This window comes from Dictyostelium purpureum (genome assembly GCF_000190715.1).
Source record: "Dictyostelium purpureum unplaced genomic scaffold DICPUscaffold_381, whole genome shotgun sequence".
NCBI classification, from domain to species: Eukaryota; Evosea; class Eumycetozoa; order Dictyosteliales; family Dictyosteliaceae; genus Dictyostelium; species Dictyostelium purpureum.
Window position 1 is genome coordinate 1 of NW_003519717.1, and position 24,242 is coordinate 24,242.

General features: G+C 25.1%; 9 protein-coding genes across 9 annotated transcripts; 6 read left to right on the forward strand and 3 right to left on the reverse strand.

Moving 5' to 3' along the window:
- Nucleotides 1-1,206: 1,206 nt before the first annotated feature.
- Nucleotides 1,207-2,385, forward strand: DICPUDRAFT_10349 (uncharacterized protein; the record flags this gene model as incomplete). Its single annotated transcript, XM_003292866.1, has 2 exons — nt 1,207-1,503; nt 1,825-2,385. Coding segments are annotated over 2 exons (858 nt in total), but the record flags the coding sequence as incomplete, so codon positions are not given.
- Nucleotides 2,386-3,106: 721 nt separating this feature from the next.
- Nucleotides 3,107-4,700, forward strand: DICPUDRAFT_83521 (uncharacterized protein; the record flags this gene model as incomplete). Its single annotated transcript, XM_003292867.1, has 3 exons — nt 3,107-3,471; nt 3,556-4,613; nt 4,678-4,700. 3 exons carry the CDS (start codon nt 3,107-3,109, stop codon nt 4,698-4,700), a joined length of 1,446 nt encoding a protein of 481 aa, XP_003292915.1.
- A 279-nt stretch (nt 4,701-4,979) lies between these two features.
- DICPUDRAFT_92958 (uncharacterized protein) lies at nt 4,980-6,143 on the reverse strand. Its single transcript, XM_003292874.1, has one exon. It carries the CDS (start codon nt 6,005-6,007, stop codon nt 5,048-5,050), a length of 960 nt encoding a protein of 319 aa, XP_003292922.1. The 5' UTR covers nt 6,008-6,143; the 3' UTR covers nt 4,980-5,047.
- A 1,559-nt stretch (nt 6,144-7,702) lies between these two features.
- DICPUDRAFT_92959 (uncharacterized protein) lies at nt 7,703-8,358 on the forward strand. The gene is made up of 3 exons (XM_003292868.1): nt 7,703-7,796; nt 7,818-7,822; nt 7,864-8,358. The coding sequence occupies exon 3, from the start codon at nt 7,874-7,876 to the stop codon at nt 8,057-8,059; it is 186 nt and encodes a 61-aa protein (XP_003292916.1). The 5' UTR covers nt 7,703-7,796; nt 7,818-7,822; nt 7,864-7,873; the 3' UTR covers nt 8,060-8,358.
- Nucleotides 8,359-8,368: 10 nt separating this feature from the next.
- Nucleotides 8,369-11,370, reverse strand: DICPUDRAFT_99504 (uncharacterized protein). Its single transcript, XM_003292875.1, has 2 exons — nt 8,727-11,370; nt 8,369-8,623 (listed from the first exon to the last, which is right to left on the reverse strand). The coding sequence occupies exons 1-2, from the start codon at nt 11,203-11,205 to the stop codon at nt 8,451-8,453; spliced, it is 2,652 nt and encodes an 883-aa protein (XP_003292923.1). The 5' UTR covers nt 11,206-11,370; the 3' UTR covers nt 8,369-8,450.
- Nucleotides 11,371-12,015: 645 nt separating this feature from the next.
- On the forward strand, nt 12,016-14,924 carry DICPUDRAFT_99505 (uncharacterized protein). Its single transcript, XM_003292869.1, has 2 exons — nt 12,016-12,111; nt 12,216-14,924. The coding sequence occupies exons 1-2, from the start codon at nt 12,048-12,050 to the stop codon at nt 14,837-14,839; spliced, it is 2,688 nt and encodes an 895-aa protein (XP_003292917.1). The 5' UTR covers nt 12,016-12,047; the 3' UTR covers nt 14,840-14,924.
- Nucleotides 14,925-16,303: 1,379 nt separating this feature from the next.
- Nucleotides 16,304-19,972, forward strand: DICPUDRAFT_83525 (uncharacterized protein; the record flags this gene model as incomplete). The annotated part of the gene is made up of 4 exons (XM_003292870.1): nt 16,304-17,031; nt 17,354-18,099; nt 18,177-18,545; nt 18,984-19,972. The coding sequence occupies 4 exons, from the start codon at nt 16,304-16,306 to the stop codon at nt 19,970-19,972; spliced, it is 2,832 nt and encodes a 943-aa protein (XP_003292918.1).
- Nucleotides 19,973-22,405: 2,433 nt separating this feature from the next.
- On the reverse strand, nt 22,406-22,660 carry DICPUDRAFT_157707 (uncharacterized protein; the record flags this gene model as incomplete). The annotated part of the gene is made up of 1 exon (XM_003292876.1): nt 22,406-22,660. The coding sequence occupies one exon, from the start codon at nt 22,658-22,660 to the stop codon at nt 22,406-22,408; it is 255 nt and encodes an 84-aa protein (XP_003292924.1).
- A 324-nt stretch (nt 22,661-22,984) lies between these two features.
- DICPUDRAFT_157708 (uncharacterized protein) lies at nt 22,985-23,998 on the forward strand (the record flags this gene model as incomplete). The annotated part of the gene is made up of 3 exons (XM_003292871.1): nt 22,985-23,003; nt 23,059-23,351; nt 23,372-23,998. The coding sequence occupies 3 exons, from the start codon at nt 22,985-22,987 to the stop codon at nt 23,996-23,998; spliced, it is 939 nt and encodes a 312-aa protein (XP_003292919.1).
- Between the last annotated feature and the right edge of the window lie 244 nt (nt 23,999-24,242).

Consider the following 24,242-nt stretch of genomic DNA (forward strand, 5'->3'; position numbering starts at 1 on the left):
AAAAAGGAAATGAATGGTTAAAGGGGCCTTAATGGTGGAAAAAAAAATTCTTTTTAGGCTTTTAAAAAAATTAAAAATTTTAGGGGGTAAAAAAAAAAATGTTTTTAAAAATATTGGGTTTTCCCCACTTTAAAAAAAATTTTTTCAAAATTTTTTTTAAAAATTTTTTTTTTTTTAAAAAAGCCATCCCTTTTTGGTGGTTTTACAAATAATAAAAAAAGGTTTTTTTTTTTTTTTTTTTTTTTTTTTTTTGGGATATTTTATAATAAAATAAAATAAAATTAAAAAAAAAAAAAGAAAAAAAATTAATTTTTTTTTTTTTTATAAATTTTTTTGAAAATAATGAAAAAATATTTTGAAAATAATTGTAATTTTATTTACTTGTAAAAACCGAGACAGAAAAACAGCAAATAATTTTAGACATAAAACAAAAAAAATAAAAATTTATGAAAATAACAACCTTGGCTATTTTATTGTCGAATTACAAACAGATATTTTAGTAGAACGATAAATAGATAGAATAATAATTATAAATATGCATAAAGAATAATAATTAATAATAAAAATTAATTAATCAATAATAAATACTATCCACATTAGCAATAGTTTATTACCAACATGTTTAGTGAGGCTACTTGACTACAATAGGCCTCTTGTAAAGAATTCAACTCCACCAAATATCAAGCTTCCATCACTCAGATCTATCAATTGGTATTTAGTAAATTTTATGAGCAATCTATCTTCTCTTCCATCCTCGATTAATCATTTGGAATTATCCAGCTTTACAGCACAAATGATCATCCTCAGTTAAAACAAACCCATCCAAATTAATTAGAAAAAAAAGTTTAATAAAAACCCACCCACACCAAAAAAAAAAAAAAAAAAATTTTTTTTGAAAAAAAATTAATTTTTTTTTTTAAATTTTTTTTCTTTTTATTTTTTTTAAATTATCAACACATCAACACACAATAAATAATAATAATGCCATCAAATAAAAGAAAATTAGAAAAATTAGAAACAGAATTTAGTGAATATAAAACTAAAACAGAAAATGAATTGCAATATTTAAAAAATCAATTAAAACAATTAACAGATTTAAATCTAATAAATAATAATAGAGACAATAGTAGTAATAGTGATAGTTATAATAATATTAATAGTATTAATAATAGTATTAGCAATTCAAATAATAATAATAATAAAATAATAATAAAAAGAGATAATGAAATGTTATTTTTTTTAGTCTGGAGGAATGTTTTTATTTATTGTGAAATCAAAAGACATATGGATTTATTTAAAAAATATAATAGAGTAAAAATTGAAAAAGAAGAGCATCTTTTGCATCATCCATATAGAGAATATATTTCAACAGTATATTATAATTTTGATGCACCAATTTCAAACTATATAATCCCAAAAAGTGTTATCAAGATCGAATTCTCTGAAAAATTTAAAAGAGAAATTAGTCCTGGTAATTTAATCGGTACAAATGTTAAAGAGTTAGTGTTTGAAGAATATAATGTTCCGCTAGTTAAAGATGGTATACCCAAAACAATTCAAAAGATATCAATGAAAAGTTATAATCATCTCCTTAGACCGGGTGACCTTCCAGCGGGTTCTCTAAGAGATTTAGGGTTGCTTTTGTACGATAAGCCATTAATGGTTGGGTCTATACCAATGGGACTAGAGGCTTTAGAATTGTATTGCTTTGATCAACTGATTTTGCCAAATGTATTACCCGTGTCACTTAAAAGCTTTAAAATCAAGAATTTTGGCACATATATGGCTTCTATTTTACCAAATGTATTACCCCCATCAATAGAGACTCTTAGTTTGGATGGATTTAAAGACTGTCTTTGTGGAATTATACCGGCATCAGTTACATCTTTGGAGCTTAGAGACTACAACAAAGAGTTTGAAAAATACGCAATACCCCCAAGCGTTAAAGAGTTGTTTCTTTGGGATTACAATGAACAAATTCAAGACGAAAATAATGAAATCTTACCAGAATCAATTAATACTCTGGGATTAGGCCGATACACTCACCCATTGCTAGAGTTACCACGCAGTATTACAAGTTTAAGTATATCGCTTCCCTATAATAAACAATTGCCAGCATTAGAAATTCCTGCAAATATTTGCACATTAAAGCTTCGAGAATTCAAATCACCTCTTAGAGCAAATGATCTTCCACCAACAGTCACCGAGCTTGATGTTGGTGATCACTATAACCACCCTATCTTGGCCAACTCAATTCCACTCTCAATTAGAAAAATCACCTTTGGTTTATTATTTGAACAACAAATACATATCAACACCATTCCTCCATCGGTTCAAATACTCTCATTCAGAAATAAAAAGATGAAATCACTTGTATCAAAAAATTCATTATCCCCAAATACAAATTTAATTTTAAAAAAATAAAAAAAAGTAACAAATTTTAAAATTAATATTATCTATAAAAAAGATTAAAGAATTATTTAAAATTTAAAATGGATATTACAAAGAAGCCTCAATAATTTTTATCAACCAACCAAAAAAAACAATATCCCCCAATACAACACTAAATAAAAAAATTAATAAAAAAAAAAAAATAAAAAAAAAAAAAAAAATAAAATCCTTAATTTATTTTTGTTGATGTTGCCAAGATATTTTTTTAAAAAAAAAAAAATGATCAAAATAAAAAAATGGTCAAAATAAAAAAAATGGTCAAAATAAAAAAATGTTAAAATTAGAATTTTTTTTTGAATTTTTTTTTTTTTTTTGGTTTCAAAATTTTATATTATGACTATTCTTTAACTTACAAGACTCTCCCAAGGAAAGAGTGATCAGGACAGAAAAATGTTGTAATCTTAATCAAAACCTCAAAAAAAAACATCAATACTTTATTATTTTTTTTTTACAAAATTATTTTTTTATTTTTTTTTTCATATATATCATTTTTTTTTTTTGTTTGTGTGTTGTGTGTGTGTTAATTGTTTTGTAAAATTATAAATAATACAAAAATACAAATTTATAATGATTATTTAATCTTCATTTTTAAAGTTCAAAAAAAAAAAATAATAATAAAAAAAAAAAAAATACAAATACATATTATGTATATATAATGGAGAAATATGGAACAAGTTACACAGAAAATACTTTTAATCCATCAATTTCATCCATAGAAGAAGTAGAGATCATTAGATATGATGTCGAAAGAAAGTTATTAAAAAAAGAAGTTGCATTGGCCCAAATTGGAAGCAAAATTGGGAGCGGTGGGATGAGGTCGGCATACCATTTGACCCTAGTAAAATCAAATATTAAATGTGTTTTAAAGATTCAAAAACACTCACCTTTGGGGTTCAAGGATTTAATTAGAGATAATCTATCTGCTGAAACTGCTCATAAGTATGCTAAATTATTTAATGATAAAAATCCACCAAAGAAGATTACAATTAATAGACCTTTTATACTATGTTTTATAAATAGGTAAGTGTTTAATTATTTTCATAATTATTATTATTAAATTGGTTATTAATTGTAACTTTGTCTATTCTACTAAAACTTTATTAGGCCAGGTAGACCCATAGCACAAATAGAATTGTTTTTAGAGGGTAGTTATAAAAAATATAATACAAATACTGGATATGTCGATAATGATAGAAATACACCTCAAGCATTCAGTCATTTTACATTTGTGGCATCAAATAAAACTGAATTAGTTGTTGATATTCAAGGAGTCAATGATTGCTATACAGATTTACAAATTCATACAAAAGAACCAAATAAATATGGACAAGGGAACCTTGGTCAAAAAGGAATTGATTCTTTTTTTCAATCTCATAAATGTAATCCTATTTGCAAGTGGCTTGGAATTTCTCAAAACCAAACCAATCAAATATCAAGAAAGCCTTCAAATCATTATGAAAATCAAAATAATTTAAATAATAGCAATAATAGTAATAATAGTAATAATAGTAATAAAAGTAGTAATAGTAATAATATGAATAATATGAATAATATGAATAATAACATGAATATGATTAATAATTTTAGCAGTAATAATTATAACAATAATAATGTTTATAACAATTATAATATGAACAATAATAACTGTTTTGACTATAACCAGAATTTTTATTATCAACAACCACCAATACAACCAAAGTACGATATTAATATAAATTTAAATAATCAAAATTACCCTCTATTACAACACAATCAGTACAACCATTTTGTTCAGCAATTCCCCCCAAATTTTAATAATAATCTTTTTAACTCCAATAATAATCTACAGGTAACACCCCAAATGTATCAGCCATATGATCGAACAACCTTTCAAAATGAACCACAGGCCTTATGGTTACCGCAACTTCAGCAAAATTTAAAACAGGAAATTAACCATTATCAACAAAAACAACAATATGATGTTCAAGTATTACCACCCCAATATAAAGACATTAAACAAAAATTACCACATAAAAAACATATTTTAAACGCAGAACATAAACATATATTTGGACTATTAGATAAAAGTAAATATCTTTGTGTTTTTTGTCAAAAACAATTTAATAGTGAAATGTATATGTGCATTAGTTGTAAATTAACTTGTTGTGATAATTGCTCATCAAGTAGGTATTAATTTTTTACTTTAAACTTTAAATATAATACTAATATTATTTTTATTTATTTTAGTTTTAAATATAATGGATTTGTAAAACTTGTAAATAGGAAAACAGAATTTAGAAATGTAAAATAAAAAATTTAAAAATATTTAAGAAAAATAAAATTGTATCTATTTTAAAAAAAAAAAAGTTTATTTATAAAATTTGTTTTGTTGATGGATTAAAAATTATATAAAAAATAAAAACCTTTGATTGTATTTAACAACTAAAGCTATTATTATTATTATTGTTATTATTATTACTTTTTTTTTTTTTTTTTTTTTTTTTTTTTTTTTTTTTTTTTTTTTTTTTTTTTTTTTTTTTTGTTTTTTTAACTTTTTTTATATTTAAATTTGTATATTAGGTTTATCTTTGGTTTCATTATTTGTTAATGGTTGACATTATAAAGATAGTGGAATATTGTTTTCGTCTTTATAATATTTTTTTAATGATTTTAATTTTTCAATAATTTCCTTAAAAGATGGACGATTTCCAGGGTTTCTATGGATACAGGATAGAATAAGAGCTAACCAATCATCAAAGCATTTTGAAAATGATGAAAGAGTCTTATTTTCAATAAGAAATTCTTCCCATTGAGCATATGTATTATGTTGAATTGGTGGGTATTCTAATGTTAATATTTCAATTGCCAAGATTCCAAAAGAAAAGACATCAGATTTTTCGTCACAAGGGGATTCACCATCATATATTTCCGGAGCCATATATAATACATTTCCAATAATTTTATTGAAAAATCTTTTTTCATTTTTTATTATGCCCAAACCAAAGTCAGAGATTTTACAATAATTTTTTTTATTTGAATTAAATTTGTTCAAAAGCAATATATTGGAGGATGATAAATCTCCATGAATAATGGGTGGTGTACAGTTATGCAAGTAGCCCATACCCTTTGAGATTTGCATGATGATCTTATGCGTAGTTGAAGGTTTAATATTTAATTGGTCAGTTAATAAGTGTTTCAATGTGCCACCTTTCATCAACTCGAATGCCATTATATATTTTTCAGATGCAGAGGCTCCGTGGAATTTGACAATGTATTTTGAATTGATTTTCTGATTGATATGAACTTCATTAAAAAAATAGTAATTTGGTTGTTGAACTTTCATTGCCACATCTTGATTATTGTATCTAGTATAGTAAACTTTACCAAAGAATCCTTCACCCAAATAAAAGTCACTTTTAACAATCTTTTTTAAATCTAATACGAACGATTCTAAGATTTTGGGGACACTAATATTGAAGATATTCGTAGTTGAAATATTTTCATTTCTTGTTACAATTTCATTGATTGTTTCTTTATGGGCTTCTTTATTTTTAATTGAAATATTTTCATAGCTCATTTTTTATTAATTATATATGATAAAAAAAATTAATGAATAAAATATAATTTAGAAAAATAAAAAAAATAATATATATAAATATATAAATATATATAAATAAAAAAAAAGTTTTTATAAAATTATTTATTTATTTTTTTTATTTATGATTTGTTGTTGTATAAATAATTTTTAAAAAAAATAATGATAATGCGACTATCACTTAACTTTAATATTACTATTAATTTTTTAAAAAAAAAAAAAATTAAATAAATAAAATTAATATTAAATTTAATATTTAATATAATAATAACTTAATTTTTTTTATTAATGCACTGTACACATAAAAAAATTGATTGAAATAACAATTCATAAATTATTTTTATAAAATTTGTGAGGAAAAAATATATTTTTTTTTTTTTGGCTCTATTGTGTGTGATATACCCCTAAAGAAACTTAAACACTTCAATCACTTAACACATTAGCACATAACCAAAAAAAAAAAACCTATATAAAAAAAAAAAAGAAAATATAACAAACAACACCCACACCCACATTCACACACAAAACACATTACCAAACAACAACAACAGACATAATAATAATTATAACATATTGTTTTCCGTAGCACATTAAATAATATATCTACAAAAAAAAAAAAATTTATCAGCTCTAAATTTCCTTTTTATATGTTTGTTCACACAAAAAACATGATTATAATAAATAAAAAAAAAATAAATAAAAAAAAAAAAGAAAAAATAAAAAAGATAATGAAAAAAATTTATAAATTTTTTATATTTCTAAAACCTAAATTTATTTGATGTTTTCTATATATTTTAAACTTTGATTGAATGTATTAAATTTTTTTTATTTATCCCACACTAACTATTCATATTATTGTTATTATTTTTTATTATTGTTGTTATTATTATAGTTTATAAATTTTTTTTTTTATAAATATAAATAAATACCCCTTATTTATTTATATTTATAAATCAAAAACTATAATTTTTTAAATATAATTTAATAGTATGTATTAATGCAAAAATTAGTTTGTATTATCTTTTACTTATATTAATACTTGTTTTATTTTTTATAGAATAAGATTCAACAAAGAAACTAGTTGATATTGTTTTGTCCAGTTTAATGTTAACTTCATCTGTTTCGGGTGGTGTTGCTGCTTCATTTGCTGAAGATCAATTACTTTATTTGTGGTAATAGTTTTGATCCATGCGGTGGCGGCTTCAATATTAGAAACTTAATTAATTTTGATATTTATATTGGTCATCTTAAAAGATTCTGTTTAGAAAAGTCACACATGAACTGATATTTGCAGATCATTTTGAACATTAAAAAAAAAAAAAAAAATTTATAAAAAAAAAAATTTTATTTTTATTTTTTTATTTTTATTTTTTTATTTTTAATTTTTTTGATCATAACCATTTTTTATTTTTTTATTAAAAATTCTATATATAAATAGTATTAGAACCATTTTATTTTTATTTTCCTTTGAAAGAAATAATTGTTTATTTTATTTTATTTTTATTTATCTAAAAAGTAATATTGTATTTCAGGACAATTGACACACACACATATTATAACACACACATGTATTAATAACATTGTGCGCACCAATGTTAATAAATTTTTATTTTTTTTTAATAATATAAATTATTTTCAATTTTCTTTTTTTTTTTTTTTTTTATTTTTTTTTTTGTAACAATTTAAAATTTTTTATATTAATTTAATTTTTATTGTAGTATAGTTTTTTTTTTTTTTTAGCTAAGAAAATATTTAGGATAATTTTTTTTTTATTTGGTAAGAAAATATAATATATTTATATATAGTTTATATATACTAATCAATTCTAAATATTTAAAGTAATAAAGAATGTTTAGAAACTGTAAAATTAATGAATCCGACGCATCGCGTCCAAAACCATCCCATTCCAAAGTAGAGATTGATGCCATTCCAAGCAAAGTCTATATTGACCCATATGTTTTCCAAGCAAGAAACATTGGTAGTCAACAACTACAAAATGACCGTGGTATGGTCAACAATGGTAATACCATTTAAAAAAGAGAAGAAAAGATTTTATTTAATAAAAATGTATTGTTGATTAGCAATTATTAAACAATCAAATGTAAATATAACAACAACAATAATAATGATTGTAATAATAATAATAATAATAATAGTGGTTATTATAATAATAATAATAGATAATCAAAAATAATAACATATTCAAGTAATTAGAAGAATATAAATAAGCAATGGAAAATTAAAGCAACTAATCAAATAAAATGGTTAGGAACAATTTCAAATAAAACATCCTGCAAAAATACCTTTTAAATTAAATAAAAACTTTAACTCTTATATAAAATTCTGCTTTTTTACTATTAATACTATTTAATATTACTTTATTACTATTACTATTGCTATTTTATTTACAATTTTTATTGTTTTATTAAAAAACTTTATTATCTAAAATCTTTTGAATTTCTTTTAATCTTCTATTACGGTTGATTATATAAATACCTATAGAAATAATTGGAACCAATCCAATACTACCACAAATTACAATTGCTGGAATGATAGATGTTAATTTACTAGATTCTGTAGCATATGATGTTTCATCGACTGTTATTTGTGAATATAAGTAGAAAAGATTTTAAATTAGTAGACTGGTTTTATTACTACAGGTTATTAAATAATCTATATAGATTAATAAACTGATACTTACAGTAATAGGTAAAATTATTTTTAATGAAACCTGTTTGACCATCGACTGTTACCTTAATATCAAAGGTTTTATTTTCATATTGCGATCTTAGACTATTATCTACAGCTTCTAGCATACATGTAATGGTATCGAATGTGTGATAGATAATTGGCCATTTACATTCTGCACCACCAACATATACTTTAAGTCCAATTCTATTGAAGTTTTCGCCGATAATATAAATGGTTTTTCTACCTAAACCATTGGAACCTGGCGAACCATAAACAATAGGTGAATTGAATGAAAATGTTATATTGTTTGGATTGATAGCATTTCTTCCTTTAATGCTCATAAAAATGGTATGATTTGCACCTGATGTTGTTTTTCTTTCACCTGCACCATTTTCCCCTATTTGAGAACCTGAAAAACCATAGACTTGGCATTTCAATACCGAGTTATTATCAGAGACTGTGATGTTGTTACAAGGAATGCCAGATGGTGTTCCCCTTTGAGATCTAAACGAGATTGCTGCTCTTTCACTAAGATGATGACCTGTTATTGTTACTTGGCCACCACTTGCTGGAATTGATGTAATATTTAAGATGGTTGGTTTTACTGCAAACTCTACATTTGAAAGTACATTTTGATGATTTGATGAACCAACATATATATTAAAATAATTTAGACCATTTAATGTTTCTGGTATAAGAAATTGTAAACTTGTATCATTTGCATTTAAAACATTAATTGGGGATTTATCTGATGATACGATTGATATCTTACTGGGATCTGCTCCAAAGTTTTCACCATAAAATGTTACATAGCCGGTATAGTTTTGATTCAAAGAGCTGATAACTGGACTATTGTAGCTAAAATATAATGGATTTTGATTTTGATATCCATTAATATCGATTGATACAGACAAATTCTTACCAACACCCGGACCCATTAAGCATGTAATATTAACCCCATTTGTACTGATTGGATTTTTACATTTTGCCTTAGTATCTACACCGTCGCTTACATAGATAGAGGCTGACATGTTTACCGTTTTGGAGCCTGAGTATTTTTCAGTATGTACTGATATACCAGAGATGGTAACAATTTGACCGTTTGTATTCGATTTTGTAATACTGTTAAATATTGGTTTAAAAGATAAATCACCAATGTTTGAATAAATATTTTCACCAACGTTCTTTGAAACTATGACAATATAACCTGGATATGCATTCAATGGAACCCCAACAACCATTTGAGTTTCATCTTTACTTTTAATTGAACAATTATAATCTATAATATTGCCATTGCTTGGTACTTTTACATTAACCATAATGATAGAGTCATCATTTAAATATTTTCCATTGATTATGAATTGTGCATCACCACTTGTTGGGAAAGTTGTTTGTTTAACTGTTGAAATCGAAGGACTATCATAAGAAAAGTTTATATTTGCGGTGTAGAGCTGGTCAATTGTTAAAACAAAATTTAAATTTTTCTTTTGTTCATTATCATTCGAAGGAGGCATACTGCATGTTATAGTTCCATTGGTAAAGTCATAATCAATGACTACACATTTCTTATTATATGGGAGAGTGATACTGTATCCAGACAAGTTTTTTTTTCCAGAGGGATCAGGAATATCGAGAGATCTTGAATATAAATTAACACCATTGAGTGTTACATTACCACCATCCTTTGCTGAAACCGATGTGACTCCATCTATAGATGGTACATTATTTAATACTATGGGTGGGGTATCTTTTACTTGGGAGTCACACACAGACAAGCTTATGGTCCATTTGCCGCAATACATAATTTGTTGAACTGTAAAGTAACCAGAATCCATACTATCGTTAATTGATGTAATGTTTTGTTGAGCTGAAAAATTGGGACCATTAATCATGATTTTTGGGTTAAAAAGATTTGAACCAACCAATATTATATTGTTGATCTTTACATCTTTTCTAAAATCGACAATTGTTGATGGCTTGTAACTACCAGAATATAATTTATTATTTTTACCCCACAATTCGAATTTACCACACCCTTTTGGAAAATTGGTAAATGTAAACAATCTAGTGTCATTGTTATATTTAAAATTTAGAAATATATCACCATTTTTAACTGTCTGAATAACGCCAAATTCATCAGATAAAAAGGCACCAGTAAAATTTGATTCACCACCATAAGCTGCAGGACTATCTACTGAGTCGATGTAAGGTTCTGACGGAATATCTACTGTGCATTCATTGGTTCCTTCTAAAAATATATAACCATTTGATAAGTTTGAAAGCTCTAAAAAATTTTGTGAACCAGTTTTAGTGAGTGGATAATTTAAAATAGTTGGTTTATTTGAAAAATCCTTTAAAACAATTAAACTACATGATGCAATTGACTCTGGACAATTTAATGTTGTGTTACTTGTGATTTGACAGATACCATAAATAAATACGTAATATTGGTTTAAAAGAAAAAATAAAAATAAAAAATTAATTTTCATATTTTTTTTTTTTGATATTTCCAATTTTTTTTTGATATTTTTAATTTTTTTTTTTATTTTTATTTTTTATAAAAATGTGTGTGATTATTTAAGAAATAATTTATTAAACATATTCTATGTAAGAATATTTTAGAAATTAAATATTTATATATGTAAAATAATAATACTATTTTTTTTTATTTTTTTTTTTTTAAAAATATATTTTTAATATTAAAAAAATCTTCATTCAAAATATTTTTTTTTAAAATATATATTTAATATTAAAAAAATAAATATCCAATAATAATAATACTTTCACATTAATATTAATTTTAAAAATAGCTTTTTTTTTCTTTTTTATTTTAATTTAATTTTGTTATAATGTGGTGTTGTAATTTTCATCAAATTTGAATATTTTCCTTTTTGATGTGGGAGTTGTAATTTTTTTTTTTTTTTTCTATTTTTTTAAAAAATTATTATAAATAAAATACATTTTATATGGGAAAAACTATATATAATTATATATATTAAATTACCCCCACCCACACAAATATATTAAAATATTTTCTAACGTATTTAAATTAGCACACATTTGTGCACATATTTGTGCACTAATATTTAAATTGATATTTAACCCTCCCCCGCATATCAAATATTAAAAATAAATACCATTTAAAAATATATCTCAACTACAAAATTGTTTTTTTTTTTATTTATTTTGATTTTTTTATTTATTCTTATTATTTTTTTTTTTTTTTTTTTTTTTTATGAAATTAAAAATAAATAAAAATAATCAAATTCTTTTTTTACATTTATCAAAAAATAAATCAACACCTTGTATTTAGTGTGTTTAATATTTCAAAATGAAAAAGTTAATAGGTATATTGTTTTTAGTAACCATACAAATTTCTATGTTCTTATGTATAGGTAATTATTTTATATTTTAAAAAAAAATCTTTTTATTTATTTAATAAAAATATTAATTAAATTTATTTTTTTATTTTTTTATTTTTTTATTTATTTATTTATAGAGATTCATTCGAAGGGTAATAAAGCCGAAGTACTTTTATTCAGAGACTTTGAATATCTCCCTATTAATATGACCCTTTATAAAGATGTAGACTTTAAACTACCATTTACCACGATCTACTACAATTGGAGTGAAGCCTTTTTTAGAGATCCCTCCTACTTTATCAATGCTACTGCATACTCTACAAATAGTTCGCTATATTGGGGATCAAGAATGAAAGCTTGTGCAAGGCACAATGCCAAAAACATTACCGTTTGCGATTTCCAAAGTAATGACTTTTACGATAGTATGTTTAGAGCAACCAATGTAACATTCCTTACTAATCCTCCAACAAGAGGTGCTATAGTCAATATATCCGGAGAATACATGAGATGTGGTTGTAGAGATTTAAATAAACTATTGATTTACAAACCAGGCACTTACAGCGAATATGTTTATACCTATGTGGCCGGTGATCCTTATGACCCCTATTACAATCCAAACCTTCTTACCGCGACAATTATACCTGGTTATGGGAAAGGAAAAGTATGCTTCGACTTTAATAGAGGTCAATGTGCCTTTTTTTATTACCAATCACCAACAATTTCATCCACTCTATATGATGCATCGAATCAGCAATTAACAATTAATGGTGCCAATTTTTTCAACTCATCCAACGCAGCTTCCATATTAATAGACAATGTACCAATAAACTCCAGTGAAATAGTATCTATCGATCACGAGCTAATTGTACTCAACTTCACTTTCAATTACACCCAATCCTTAAATCTTTCTGTCTCAATCGGTATATTATCAGCCAATAAACCTATCGAAATTCCACCAAACCCAACATCCTATTCTACCAATATCACACAATATAACGAAGGTATAGTTGTAATCAACGGTACAAACCTCATTTCGTCATCAGACCAAAATAATATTGTCATAACAGTCGACAATAAACCATGTACAGCAACTCAACCTTTTGATACCACATCCATCACCTGTAAACTCTCGAATGAAGCAGCAGATACAAAACAACATCAACTAAAATTATGCGTAAATAATATTTGTTCATTGAAAAACTTAGTATTTGAATATGCAAAACCTTTTATAGCATCAATTACCCAAAACGGCACAAGCTTCTCTGTAAGAGGTACAAGCCAAGGTAGTACCAAACACAACTCTACTGTATTGGAAATTACATATAACACCAATCAAAAGATTACTATATTACCAAACTCTATCTCACCTGATGAAACTATTGCCGAGTTCACCGTTCCATTCTTTTGCGGAAATGCAAGCGCACAATTAATTGTAAATGGTGTTAAATCGAACCAATCCCCAATTACCCCAGAACCATTTATAAAACCAATATCATCCCCATCAACTGATGGAAAGAACCCATTAAATGTTTTACTTTATTACTATGATTGTAAATACTATAACAATAAACCAGTATTGAAATATTTAAGCATGCAAGTGACTGGTGAAAACGCTAACAATACCTATTCATTTAACGTTAAACAAGGAACTGGTAAAAAACAAGCCCTCATCACATTTGCTGATAAAGATATCCCTGTAGAATATTCATATGCTAAAGCATTAGTATCAAATCATAGTGTAGTATTTGATGATCCTCTAAGTACTGTTACTCTTAATGGAAATAATTTCGGTACAAACTCATCTTTGTGCAATCTTACCTATAAAGGTGTTTCAAAAACATGCGTCGTTATAAATGATTATCAAATTAGTTTCAAAATCGATGTTTTAGAAATCTCTGCAAATATTGTGATCACAATTGATGGTATTCAATCTGATAACTATACCATGGAACTAGTAAAATGCCAACTTGCAAATGACCATTCGTTTCCGACCTCTTTTGGGTGCCTCTCTTCGAATCCTGTAGTTCAATACTATTGCGACAGTTTAACCACATTCACTGCAAACACCGACCCATATAAACTTTTACATGCCACTTTTGATGATCAAAATACAAATATAACTATTAATGGAAATAATGTTTCAATACCAGTTAAAGAAGGCGCAAAAACATCAACATTAAAATTATATTTAAATGGTTTGTTCTCCAAGTCATATAGTATTGTAAGAGAAAAAGGTATTGTTTACAATTCAAAACTCTCCTATAAAGAAAACAAAGGTTTGATAATATTGGAATTTAATGGAATGAATTTTGGAACACCTTTGGTTATTAACTTACCAACCCTTTTCAACACATCATTTGGTATGGACAACTGCACATTATCATATCATGGCACTGGTGATAACAAAAACTGCACCAATGATTTTATCAAATGTCAACTCACTCTACCAAATGATTTTAACAAGACTCTTTTAGCTCAGGATGAAACCACCAATACAACTCTTTCCATCCCATTCTCATTGAAGGTTGGTGACAGCTTTATTAACTCCACCATAAGCAACCTTGAAAAATCATCAAATGAAAAGAGCAAGAGAACAAAAACAATTGCATTAGCAGTAACCCTACCAATAGGTTTAACTTTACTTACTGCAGGTGGTGTATTTGGTGCTTGGAAATATCATCAAAACAAAATTGATAATAAAAAGAAGAAAAATATAGAAAGCAGTGACAGTAATATTAATGATGAAGAAAAAAAAAATTAAACTAAACCCTATCAAATAATCAAATAATCAAATAATCAAATGTATTTATATTTTTAAAATAAAATAATAAAAACCTTATTTATATAACTTGGTCATTTTTTTTTTTATTTAAAAAATACTAATCCGCAATTTAATTTTTTTTTGATCTTCACATAAAAAATATAAAATATTTAATTAAATATAATTAGGATAACAATTTAATTTAATAAATAAAAGTTATGGGTCAATATTTGTTTTGCAAAAAATAGATATATTCATTTTCAATTTAATCAATTTATTTTTTGACAGACCAATTAATTTATTTTTTGAAAGATTTATCAATAAATTTTTTTTTTAATTTTTTTTAAAAATTTTTTTTAAAAATTTTTAAAAAAAATAAAAATTTATTTATCAACTAAATAACAAAAATAAATAAATAAATAAATAGAAATAACAACATAAATGGACAAATATTAAAATCAACAAAAATAATATAACAACACAACAATAATAATAATAATAATAATAGTAGTGATAATAATAAGAAAAAACCATCACCCACAAAAGAAATGAACTCGGGTTAGTCTTGGCTATCCAGGTGAAAACACCCAATTTTCAAAAAATACACACAAACACACTCACAAATATTGAAACAAAATAAGTTTTTTTTTTTTTTTCAATTTTAATTTCTTTATAGTAATAAATAAATACAAATACAAACACAAATATAAATATAAATACAAAAAAATATTTTTTTTGTTTTTAAAAAATAAATAATAAATAATAAATAATAAATAATAAATAATAAATAATAAATAAATAAATAAATAAATAATTTTAGTATTATTATTATTTGTTTTTTTTTTTTTGTCTTAAAATTAACAAATAAATAAACTATAAATAAATTAAATATAATGAAAATAATATTTTTTCAAAGTTAATAATATAGAGTAAGATTTGAATTTATTTTATAACCATTTAAATTTAATTTTGTCATTACCAACCAAAATTTTTTTTTTTTTTTTAAATTTTTTAAATTTTTTTTATCATAATCACTCTCAGAATCTTAAGATATTTCGCTTTATTTTGGAAGAGTATTTCTATAATACCCTCTTTTTTTTATTTTACTTTTTTAATTTTTTTTTTCTAAACTATATTTTTTTATTTTTTAATAATTTATAATTATTTGTTAAACTATTTTTATATTATTATAAATAATCTAAATTTTTTATTTAATTTTAATTTCTCATCTTTTTCAAGAATATTTTTTTTTCAATTCACAACAAATAATTTAATAATATGTTAATATATACATTAATAATTGTTTGTTAAATTTATTGTGGTGTTTTTGTTTTTAAGAGTGTAAATTCTTCATTATTTTCTTTTTTTTAATATTTATATCATTGCACTAATTTTTCTCTTTTTTTCTATATTTAGTCAAAATTAATTTCATTGGTATCATAAAAATAATAAAATAAATAAAAAATGGATAGTTATAAAAGCTCAAACGATCTCATCAGTTATAACAATAGTATTGATAACTCAAATATTTACAATAGCTATGGCAATAATGACAACCATCTAAATAACGCCAGTGTCACTAACAACAATTCATCATCAAACAATAATAGTTTTTCCAATAATTTGAATGGTAGTTATTATACAAATGATAGTAATTCATTTGGTCAAAGTACTTACTATGTAAATAATAACAATTATAGTATTTATATTAAACAAGAAAACGAAGCAAATGGTAACAATAATAGTAATAGTTGCAATAGCAGTAGCAGTAGTAAAAGTAGTAGAAGCAGTAGGAGCAGTGCCAGTAGTGGAAGTACCATTAGCAGTACTAGTAGTGGAGTTAAAAGTAATAATAGTAATAGTGTAAATAGTAATAACAATAATAATATTAATAATATTAATAATATTAATAATAGTGGTTTGAATAATAATAATATAAATAACAATAATATGAATATAAATAGTATGAATAATATAAATAATAGTAATATGGATAGTATGAACAATAACTGTAACACTTCAATAATTAATAGTAATATTGGTTTTTCATTATTCCAATCATCACCACCACCCTGTGACTTAAACAGCTATAATGGCCTAGAATTAGATCCAAACATGGTATTCTCAAAAACTGGCATGAAGGTTGGAGAATTTATAAATCAATATCACAACTATATGGTTAGTCTTCAACAGTTCCAACAATTACAACAACAACAACAGCAACAACAACAACAACAAAAATTAAATACAAATAACAATAATAGTAATTGTAACAATAGCAGCAACAACAGTAATATTATGAATCACCAATTTTGTGAATCGCCACCACCACAAAGTTATTCTCCAATCACCTCATATGTACCATCACCCCAATCTCAACCATTCCTCTCATCACCATCAAGAGTAATGCAATCACCATCACCACAACAAAATTTATTTTATACAAATAATAGTAATGATATTTATAATGTTAAACAAGAATATAATATTGATAATAAAAACCAATTGTAATAGTAATTTTCAAAATAATAATATAAACAGTAATAATAGTATCATAAAAAAAGAAAATGTTAGTATTATGGTTGTAAATACCTTTGATACACCATTTCCAACTTATACAGTTAAAGGTCATGTTTTAGTTCCCCCACCAGTTGTTGAAGTGGTCGGTTATAAAGGAGAAGCAAGTGATTTGATTGTGGTGGCTATTTCAGAACCTGAATCAATAATTCTTTCACAAGCCGCTGTTTCATCTAATGATGGCACTTTCAAGTTTAGGTTCGCTGATATGCGTATAGATAGAAAGAAGCATGATCCAACCAGTTCATTCTCAATCCGTTTCGATGTTATTATTAGAAAAGTAATTAAAGCTATAAGTAGTGTCATTTCAAATCCAATTACAATATTTTGCCATACTGATTTTTTACCGGGTCCAGATATCGTTCGTTTAGTTCCAAATGGATGTTATGTTGGCCAACAACCTAATGTTACAGCCTACGGTAATTACTTTAAGAAAGGAAGAACCGAGTTACTTAGTGTAGAATATAAACCTGTAAATGAATTACCAGACCACCCACCACACATTATTAAACAAGATTCCCTTTATATGCCTACACAAGCTTCATTCTGTTTATCGTTCTCTGCGCCATCTCGTGAAACAGCAAATATTTATAGTGTAGTAGCTCGTTATTCTAAAATTTCAACAACAAAAAATTTGGGTGATAAGTCTAAAACTGGCAAATCATACAACTTTTCATATAATGGTAAGCATTTGTTATACTATATGCAAAGTTTTTTATTTTTTTTCTCTTACACTAATTTTTTTAATTTAAAAATATAGAGTTTCCAGAAGGAGGAGCTAAAAAACGTCATAAAAGTTCACCAATTGATTATGATGATCCATCATTATCAATGAATCATCAATTCAATGGTTTCAACCTCAACAATAACAACTATTTCATGATAACAAGTAATATTAGAACTAATAGCAATCACAACCACAATAACAGCCAGTACTACTTCAACTGTATCATTAATAATAATATTGAAGAGTTTGTATCTTTATTTAATGAACAAAATGACGATTCAATTAATAGTATTCGTGACTCACAAGGTAATACAATGGTTATGGTTTCCGCTAGAGAGGGTCATATTGATATTGCCAGATTTTTAATTAACAGAAGATGTAATCTTTTAATTAAAGGCAACGGTGGTCACAGCGTTTTTCATATGGCATGTTATTCTGGTTCTACAGCTATTGTTGATATGGTCCTATACTCTGGAGCCAATGTTCTCGCTCGTGATGATTTTGGTGCCACAGGTATTCACATTGCTGCTGAAAGAGGTCACTATGACTTGGTTAAACATCTTTTAAACACTCAACCCCAATTAGCTTGCTTAAAAGATAATCGAGGTTTTACTGGTCTTCATTATGCCGTTCAAGATAATAGCTCTCGTGTGGTCACTACTTTTATTGATTTTTTCAAAGCTGTCAATGTTTTTTCACTTAACTCTAAGGACAACAGCGGTATGACACCACTTCATTGGGCTTTTGGACTTGGTCGTCTCTCAATTGCAGAACAGCTCATCGAATCTGGAGCCGATGTTAATACAGTCGATTGTAATAACGAATCACCAATCTTTAAAGCTATAGCTTGTAGACAAAAGCATATTATAGATTTCTATAGAAATATGGCCAAAATAGATCTATCAATTGTAAATACTTTGGGAATGAACTTTAATCAATGGCTGGAATCTCATCGTGTTAAACAAGAACTTGAAGAGTTGGAGGAAAAAATAGAACAGGAACAAAAAGAAGAAGAGGAAAAAGATAAATTACTACCAACTACAACAACTACCCCAAATACAACTACTACCACAACCACAACTACTACCACGACAGGTTCGTCATTATTTAATAATCACCATCACCACACTAACAGCAATAGCAAAAACAACAACAGCAGCATTATTAGCAATAACAATAACAATAAAATTAACTATCAAGTTATTATGAAGAAATCACAGGACAGAATGGATAAATTTAAATCAGATTTTTCAAAACTAAGCTGTGGTAGCCCAATCGATATATTAAATTCATCACCCAATGAAATCGCCGTTAATGTAATTCAAAGTTATATTAATCAAATAGAAACCAATGCTGTTTCTGGTGATAATGATAGTAGAAATAGAGAGATAATTAGAAAGCTTCAAGAATCATACGAAAACACAATTAAAGGTTGGCTTGAAACAGAAAAGGAACTATATGACATTATCGAGAAAAAAGAAGCAATCGAAGATATACTCTGTCAAAAGACCGAAGAGCTCATGAGAAATCAAGAGTTTATAGAAAACTCCCCAGTCGAATTTAATAGCCTCAGAGCTGGTTGTTTAGGTTTGTTTGTTTTAAGAAATCAAAGATATTATGGCGCTCATCTAGATGATCCCATAATCATTTGCTCAAATGACTCAATGCTAGAAATTAAGAGAATGTATGGTAATAGCCTGCCAAAATGTTTATTATGTAATATTGTTTATGAAACCGAGCAACACTCGACCAAATCAACAAATTTAATGCCATTAATCGGTACCAAAATATTATGTTGTAGATGTACAAGTTTTCCAACAAGCAAATAATAGTGCAAATTAATTTATAAATTTAAACAATTATTAATAAAATTTTCAAACTTTCTTTTTTTTTTTTTCTATTAAGAAATAAACTTTTTTTTAATATTATAATTTCTTTTTTTTAGCATTTTAATAATTAAAAAAACTTTATTTCACCCATTACATATTTATTTTTATATGTGTGTGTTTTTGTGGGTTTTTTATGATTTAATCTAAATTTAAAAACTCTAAAAATAATTTTTATTATAAACAAAAAACACACGATCAAAGTTTCCACAATGATTGTTTTTTATCTTCTTATAACTGATAACAAATTAGGTTTATAAATCCTGAGGGTAGTGTTTTTTAAAATTCAACAGTTGAAAACACACATATATTTTTGTGTATGTTCAAAAATGTGTTAATATTCCTTTTTTTTTTTAATTTTTTTTTTAATTCAATTTACTTCTTTTACATACAAAAATTAATAATAAAAAATAATTTAATAAAATAAAACAAATTGAATATTTATAATAAATAACAATAACGACATGGCACCACAACCACTATCACAACCACATTTTATTTTATTTTATGTATTAATAATAATTCACTTTACTTTTTTCTTTTTTATATATGTTATTTTTTAAAAAATAATAAAAAAAAAAAAAAAATTTCTTTTTTATAAATTATTTCATTTTTTTATTTAGGTTATTTTTGTAAAAATTCTATCAACCCCCATATTATCAAAATCAAGATCTTCTAAAGAAGCAGCGGTCAAATGGAAATTTTTTTTAAAATACTTTAAAAAAAAAAATTAGTATAATTAAAAATATTAAAAAATATTTAATATAACCTCTTTTTTAGTTTTATTTGTATATAAACTAATCTCTCATTGTTTATTATTGTTAAAAAAAATTAATCTTTCGAATTCCAAAGAATAAAAATTTTTAATTATTTCTTTTTTTTTTTTTTTCCTCTCATACAAATCTTTGTTTTTTTTTTTTCCTCTAATACAAATCTTATTTAATCTACTTTAAAGTTTTTATTATTTCCTTATTTGAACAGACTTATTTTTTTGAGTGATAATAATTATATATTTTTTTAATTTTTATTTTTTTTATATTTATTTGTATTTTTTTTGTTAATTTAATTAACATAATTACTCTCGCTATATAAAAAATAACACCCCTTTAAAAAAAAAAAACAACTTAAATAATTTTTTTTTTTATCCATTCATTATTATTGTTATTATTATAATTCAACACAATATAATTATTTTCTTAGCTATAAATGTATGAATAAAAAAACATTATATCATAATAGAATATTTATAGAATATTATATATTGCTATATACTATCTATTATTTAATTTTAATTATTTGTTAATCAAATATAATATTAAACATTTTTTTTTTTTTTTAATTATAGATTTAAATATGGACGCATCCCAAAAAAAAAAATTCTCAGGTAAAGAAATTGACTCTTCACAAAAAAAAGGTTCATCACTTAAAGAAATTGACGCATCTATCTTTGGTGAAATGGTACCACTATCAGATGAATGTTTTCCAACAAGAAATTTTTTAATGGTATCACCCCATGCTCCAATTGATTACAAATATTTATTCTATGGATCAGATAGTTCACCACCAATTAAGTTATTGAAGAAAAATAATCGTAATAATTAAAGTTATAAATTGATAACAATTTATAAACACAATAATTATAAAAATTGTTAATAAATAAAAAAATTTTTAAAATTTTTTAATTTTTTATTTTAAAAATAATTTATATTGTAAACTTAATTTATTATCACGGTTTTATTGTTCTGTTATGATCATATTGATAACTTTTTTTTTTCTAACATTTCCTGAACTTGATGAACATTTAAGTCTAAAATACTTTATAGTTTCTTGGCTTGTAAATAAAAAAAAATTAAAATTTTAAGTATCACTTTTTTTTTTTAAAAATTAATGTGGATAATTTAAAATTAATCATTATAAAAAAAAGGAGATAGAAATAAATATTTAATTCTAAGATTTTAAAATCTTTGAACCTTTTTTTTAATTTCAAATATGAAAATTGGGATAATAATATAAATAGCGATAATGAAGATAACAAAAATTATAATAAGACCTGTTAATTTTTTTTGAATACATGTTTAATTTTTTAATTGTTTCCTAAATATTTAGACATTGTAATAAAAATAGCTTTAATTTTAGCTGTAGATAAGGAACTTTCAAAGAAATTGCTAAATTAATATTGTTTTATAGAAATGTTTTAAATTAGTTTTAAAATTGGTCCAATTATTATTTTTATTTAGTTTTTTTTAATAGTCTAAATCTTTAACAATTAAATTGTTGAATGCAATTGGTATACCAATGTTTTCAATCATTATGAAGTTTTGGTCAGTTGATTCAAGAGTGACAGTTGCTAATTCCCAAATATATCCTTCTGTTTTCCTATAAAGATGCTTTAACATTTCCAAAGTATTCTACACAGCTTTGATCAGAACCTGTTGCTTGGTAAGTACGGAGTTCTAAATTACCAACTACCATCGGATTTCCTCTTAAATAGATTTTAAATGCTTTTGGTTTTCTATCATATGAAGTAAAGGTTAATTGATAGCTTAGTTTAGATTGAGATTTGAATTGTAAAGAACCAATACCAGTAAAAAGCATTTTTGTTGGATAGAAATAGTTGTTGGAATAGTACATTTTATTGTTGAATGATAGTATTTTTGAGAGTCCACTTGGGTTGCACCTCCTTGAATAATTATATTGGCATCTATAATGTTTTCATCGACAAAGCACATAGTTATGCCATTTACAGAAGAAAATCCTTTCCCCAATATAAATTGGAATTCAGTAGTGCTGCCAGAGAAGTATGTGTTACTTCAATAAAAGGTGATGGTGAATATATTTGGTGTAGCCCAACTCTTAAACATATTGTCAGATATTTAGTAGTCCCTCTTCAAAATAATCAAGTTCCACAAGAGGCTATATATTGTAGATGGGTTTTATTATCTGATGATTTTACCAATGTATTTAACATATCAAAGTATGGGGATATGTAAAATAAAATACCTCACTAAACTAACAATTTTATTTCAAAGATGATTCTAATTTTTGTGTTGGTTCTGGAAGAAATCTTGCTCCAGTTTGGTGTAATAATAAATTAGTAAATGGTAGATATTTAATTATTCCAATTGATAGCTTTGGTTACCTTATCGAAACCGTTGCAATTTGGCTTTTACTAGATAGTAACAAGGGAATTGTTGATCGTAGATCAAATATAAATCTTCCAGTCCATAACAAAGAATCAATTCCATTAACTCCAAATGGTCATATTGTTGCCTCCGATTCCAATTTATTAACTGTTAATTACAATATTAAAGTGGATGATACTGTATTATCATTTACTAATAGAGGATTCAAATTACATTAAAAAATGAAGAGGTTTGGAGCCCATATGATTTTTCTCCATCTACTTCACCTGTAGCTGTTCTTAAAACAGATGGTAATTTATGTGTAAAATTGTCCGCAACTGCTCAGTTTTCCACATGGTGCACTCTCAACAATGATTTTGGAGGTCAATATCTTAATATTTTACCAGGAGGTTCATATGGTCGTAAATTGGGTATCGTTATTCAAAATAGTAAAGGCTTAATGGTTTGGAGTAGATTTGGTCCAGCTATAAGCACAATTGGTATTATGCCACTGATCCCCGGTAACTACATCGATAGATTTGGTTTATATACTAGTTTAAACCCCACAAAAAATTTTATTACCAATGGTCGTGATTATCTTATGGCCAATCATGGAGACTTTTCAATGGGACTATATATTGACACCAATCCACATTTATATCCAAATAACAAAACATGGTATTTTAGTAAACCAACACCAACCTCAACATATAGTGTTATTATCCAAAGTGATACAAATGTTTGTATCAACGATATTAATACAAAAACAAATATATGGTGTAATATGGAGCATGGACAGTCACAAAGATACATAGTCATGCCATTGCCAAACGATCAACAAGGGTAACATTAAATGATAATATGGAGTTAGTTTATTCAAGAGTTAGTTTCATTCACAGTTCAATCTATACTGACGGTAAAACTCAACCATATTTACTTTCAACAGAAGGTCTCAAGAATTCGTTCACCTCACTTTCTTATAACCCTGGCACCCTTATCTTTACAAACCTTTAAGAAAACAAACAATTAAAAAGCTATGTATCCTCACAAGAAACTCTTTTAAAGCCAAACTTTAATGGTTATGGATATAG